The sequence below is a fragment of the Oncorhynchus tshawytscha genome, linkage group LG18, assembly GCF_018296145.1.
Source record: "Oncorhynchus tshawytscha isolate Ot180627B linkage group LG18, Otsh_v2.0, whole genome shotgun sequence".
Taxonomy (NCBI): Eukaryota; Metazoa; Chordata; class Actinopteri; order Salmoniformes; family Salmonidae; genus Oncorhynchus; species Oncorhynchus tshawytscha.
This window is the reverse complement of record NC_056446.1, coordinates 23,347,261-23,352,260: the sequence shown is the minus strand read 5'-3', so window position 1 is coordinate 23,352,260 and position 5,000 is coordinate 23,347,261. Positions and strand designations below refer to the sequence as shown.

The 5,000-nt window shown below is 47.1% G+C and overlaps 1 protein-coding gene across 6 annotated transcripts in view; it reads right to left on the bottom strand.

The window, feature by feature from the left end:
- The window catches only part of syne1a (spectrin repeat containing, nuclear envelope 1a), a 132,844-nt gene that overhangs the window by 84,072 nt on the left and 43,772 nt on the right, over positions 1–5,000 (bottom strand). For all 6 annotated transcript variants that reach the window (XM_042300843.1, XM_042300844.1, XM_042300845.1 and 3 more), the window contains 4 exons: positions 4,509–4,835; positions 4,207–4,359; positions 3,429–3,596; positions 1,548–1,724 (listed from right to left, as the gene is read on the bottom strand). In XM_042300843.1, the coding sequence (XP_042156777.1) occupies positions 1,548–1,724; positions 3,429–3,596; positions 4,207–4,359; positions 4,509–4,835 (825 nt within the window). The remainder of the gene's footprint in view (positions 1–1,547; positions 1,725–3,428; positions 3,597–4,206; positions 4,360–4,508; positions 4,836–5,000) is intronic.

Below are 5,000 nucleotides of genomic sequence, written 5' to 3'. Positions count from 1 at the left end.
AGAGATAGACGGATGAAAAGATAGAGGGGTATAGAGACAGAGACAGAGAGATAGACGGAGACAGAGACAGAGAGATAGACAGATGAAAAGATAGAGGGGTACAGAGACAGAGACAGAGAGATAGACGGATGAAAAGATAGAGAGGGGTACAGAGACAGAGACAGAGAGATAGACGGATGAAACGATAGAGGGGTACAGAGACAGAGACAGAGACAGAGACAGAGACAGAGACAGAGACAGAGAGATAGACAGATGAAACGATAGAGGGGTACAGAGACAGAGACAGAGAGATAGACAGATGAAAAGATAGAGGGGTACAGAGACAGAGACAGAGAGATAGACGGATGAAACGATAGAGGGGTACAGAGACAGAGACAGAGACAGAGACAGAGACAGAGACAGAGAGATAGACAGATGAAACGATAGAGGGGTACAGAGACAGAGACAGAGACAGAGAGATAGACGGATGAAAAGATAGAGGGGTATAGAGACAGAGACAGAGAGATAGACGGAGACAGAGACAGAGAGATAGACAGATGAAAAGATAGAGGGGTATAGAGCTAAAATGGATGATGGAAGTCTATCTAAATCAAACAGATTCACCCTCCTCTACATTGCAATGCCCTGGACTGTGCCAGGAAAACTATTGTAATGGATGGAGAAAACACCCTATGAAAGACATTAACACATTTCCATAAATCAAAAACCCTTCTATTCCCAAGTCCCTTTCATAAACAATAAACGTCTGGCTGGTAAATAACTAAATAGTGTTTTGTTTGACAGGTGTTGAATGCAGAGGCGTCGCTGCCCTACAGGGGAGAGAATAACAGCAGGACATGATTGACATAGTTAATATGAGAGCCCTGAGGGGTATGATCCGTGATAGACATGTGTTGGCACAAGGCCTGGCAGAGTTGGCAGAAGGGGTACGAGGGTTGGCAAGGTGGTTGGGTTAGAGGGATATAGGCCTGGGAGTTTGGGACTAAGTTGGCAGGCATAGCATGGCATGGCAAGGCTGGATCGGCAGTTGTAGAATTGGCAGAAGGGTGTTGATAAAGTGTGGCTGGATCACACGGGTTAGCAGATTGGCTGAATAGGGCTGTACTGGGAGGTGAGCTGTTGACAGTGTGGACGAGCAGTATAGGGCTTGCCAAGATGACAGTCAATTTGGCTATTTTGGCCAAGAGTGATAAAATCAAGTTGACGGGGAGAGCAAGGAGGGAGAAATAAGGTAAGATTGAGATAGTGGCTTGGCTGGTACTATTGGTCTGTGTTGGCATTGGTGGTTGTGCTCTGCTTTGGCGGGCCTTATTTGGCAAGGAACATTTGGTTGGCAGTCAAGGGCTGTCTTGGGAGGAAGGTTTAGGTGTTTGTATGGGTTGGGATTAAGTGAGTGGCTGGGCAACTGCAGTGTTGATGGAGAGACTGTGTTGGTGTGTGTTGTAGTCTGTGCACAAAATTATATATATTTGCCTATTATAATTTGAATTGAAGGACGTCTTAATGTGGGTACCCCCCCCAATACACCCCTCCCCCGCATTACTCACTCTCTGTGCCGTGCTGCAGATGGCAGAGTAGCTGTCTCGGGTGCCTTGCTGCTGAGCCTGGACCTGCTGTCTCAGCCTGCTCTGCACACGCTCACTGCAGCCCTCCACCAGGTCATCTCCCCTCTCCTTCAGCCCAGACAGGCGGTCCTCAAAGCCTGCTATCTCCTCCATGATGGCCTGGACCAGGGGGGAGAGGAGGAACGGAGCCAAGCACTTTTTGGGTTAGTGAGGGGTTTGGTTGAAGAACATGGTGGACATCAAATAGACAAGAGTGCATGCTGAGCCAAAGGATCAGATTGGATGGATGAACTTGAGGGGAGGTCAAATTGAACAAAGAGAGAAAGAAATGTGGCTTACATACAGAGATATCTGTGTCCTGCTCATGAGATAAAAGGATGAACACTGTTTATACTTGATTGCTATAGGATGTCTTGCTCCCAGACAGACTAAATAAATTATTTGCTCGCTTTGAGGACAATACAGTGCCACTGACACGGCCCGCTACCAAAACCTGCGGACTCTCCTTCACTGCAGCCGAGGTGAGTAAAACATTTAAACGTGTTAACCCTCGCAAGGCTGCAGGCCCAGACGGCATCCCCAGCCGCGTCCTCAAAGCATGCGCAGACCAGCTGGCTGGTGTGTTGTCGGACATATTCCGTAAACATTGATTACCAACAACGACGAGACAGCCTACAGGGAGGAGGTGAGGGCCCTCAGAGTGCGGTGTCAGGAAAATAACCTCACACTCAACGTCAACAAAACAAAGGAGATGATTGTGGACTTCAGGAAACAGCAGAGGGAGCACCCCCCTATCCACACCGACGGGACAGTAGTGGAGAGGGTAGTAAGTTTTAAGTTCCTCGGCGTACACATCACGGATAAACTGAATTGGTCCACCCACACAGACAGCGTTCTGAATAAGGCGCAGCAGCGCCTCTTCAACCTCAGGAGGCTGAAGAAATTCGGCTTGTCACCAAAAGCACTCACAAACTTCTACAGATGCACAATCGAGAGCATCCTGTCGGGCTGTATCACCGCCTGGTACGGCAACTGCTCCGCCCACAACCGTAAGGCTCTCCAGAGGGTAGTGAGGTCTGCACAACGCACAACAACCACCCGAGCCACTGCCTGTTCACCCCGCTATCATCCAGAAGGCGAGGTCAGTACAGGGACAGAGAGACTGAAAAACAGCTTCTATCTCAAGGCCATCAGACTGTTAAACAGCCACCACTAACATTGAATGGCTGCTGCCAACATACTGACTCAACTCCAGCCACTTTAATAATGGAAATTGATGGAAATTGATGGAAAAAAATATATCACTAGCCACTTTAAACAATGCCACTTAATATAATGTTTACATACCCTACATTACTCATCTCATATGTATATGTATATACTGTACTCTATATCATCTACTGCATCTTTCCATCTTTATGTAATACATGTATCACAAGCCACTTTAAACTATGCCACTTTTATGTTTACATACCCTACATTACTCATCTCATATGTATATACTGTACTCGATACCATCTACTGCATCTTGCATCTCATTCATATATCTTTATGTACATATTCTTTATCCCTTTACACTTGTGTGTATAAGGTAGTAGTTGTGGAATTGTTAGGTTAGATTACACGTTGGTTATTACTGCATTGTCGGAACTAGAAGCACAAGCATTTCGCTACACTCGCATTAACATCTGCTAACCATGTGTATGTGACAAATAACATTTGATTTGATTTGATTTTATAGGCTAGAACCTGGCATGCCTAAATTAGGTGGCTCAGGTTTGCTTTTCAATAGCAAATCAGATAAAAAACTCTATGAAAAAGCCATTGGATTAGTGTAATTAATAACACTGTCTGATTTGTCACCTTGTGACTGGCCAGCTGCTGAGTGGCTGCCTCAAGGCCTCCGCCAGCTGCGGGGTCAGGGGTCACCATCCTGCTGGACATCTGCAGCAGCCACCTCTCCACTTCCTGTAGCTCCACATGGTACACTTCCTGCTCCTTCACCTGGCCCTCCAAGCGCTGCACATGGGCCTGAGACACACACATTGTCATTCACACAAGCATACACACACATTAAGCATTCACACACAGGCCCACAAACACACGCCGGTAGCAGTCCTAGCAGTGACCATAATAGTGATACTCAAACCAGCAACAAGTCTCAACAGTGCTATTATACTGTAGCAATAGTACCAACAGTACCAAGTTACTAACAGTAATAGCTGAAGTAGTCCAAACCTCTACTGTATTGTAACCATTATACAATAGCACTCAGAAAGCTGTCATCAACGTCCCATTAAGAGGACCTGGTTAAAATGGCACTCCAGTCTCCTTTTCACATCATGTAACACCTGATTTACTTAACAAAGGTACATCTCAATAGGTGGTACAGGTCAGACAAGACATGGCACAAGTAGGGGGGGTGTTCCTCTTTTGTTCTCTATTGCTACTCTATTGTTCCTCAAGCAAGGGGGAGACTGATGACATCACATTTGACCATCAGACCAACTCCTTGACTGCCCTACTCCTGGAAGTTTGCAGTAGTCTAAAAAACATTACTTTTTACCCTTTAATGTGTGTACTTTACTGTATTTATACTTGGGACGTCTTTAAAAATCCATCAGTAACAGTAAATCCTCACAGTGGCAGCGTTGCCTAGCTCAGTGTAGTCCGTCTGTAGTCTGTTCATGTTGTCTCTGATGGAGGGGTACTGGACTGAAAGCAGCAGAGACTCTCCCTTCTCCACCACCAACCTCACTGCCGAGTCATGGGACTGGACCGTCTGCAACAACGCCTGGTGGAGTGAGGTAAGGAAGAACAGAGACCGTTATGCTATTTTGGGTTTGATGCCTTTATTTTTAACTGTAGGACCAACAAAGTATATGGCACATCTTCTCCATTAAATCAAAGAGCTGAGGGTGAGGGGTTACAGAGGTACCATACCTTGTACTTGGCCAGCTGTGCTCTCTTCTGGTACAGTTCAGCTTTAGGTTCCAGGGGGGCACTGAGCATGGCTCTGGTCTCCACCACCCACTGGGCCTGGGCCTTGTACCTGTCCTGGAACTCCTTGGCCAGACACACAGCCCTCTCCAGGGTGCTGTGCTCCTGCCGCAGCCCACCGGCTAGCTCCTCCAGTTGGGCTAGCCTAGCCTCCACCTCCCCTCCCAGCCCCTCAGCTCCAGCCTCCTCCAGGAAGCCTGCAGCCCGCTCTGCCCGCTCCCTGAGGGCCTTGAGCAGGCCATGGCCCTGCTGAAGCTCAGCCTGGAGAGTCTGGAGGAGAGAGAGGTCATAGAGACACAGAGAACGAATGTGTGATATGTTTACAGTACTGTATACCTCAGTGTACACAGTGATGCAATCTATACAAAAAGACATGAAAAAGAATTTGTTGAAATAGTGTGTGTGCATGTGTGCATACTCACAGACATGCATGAA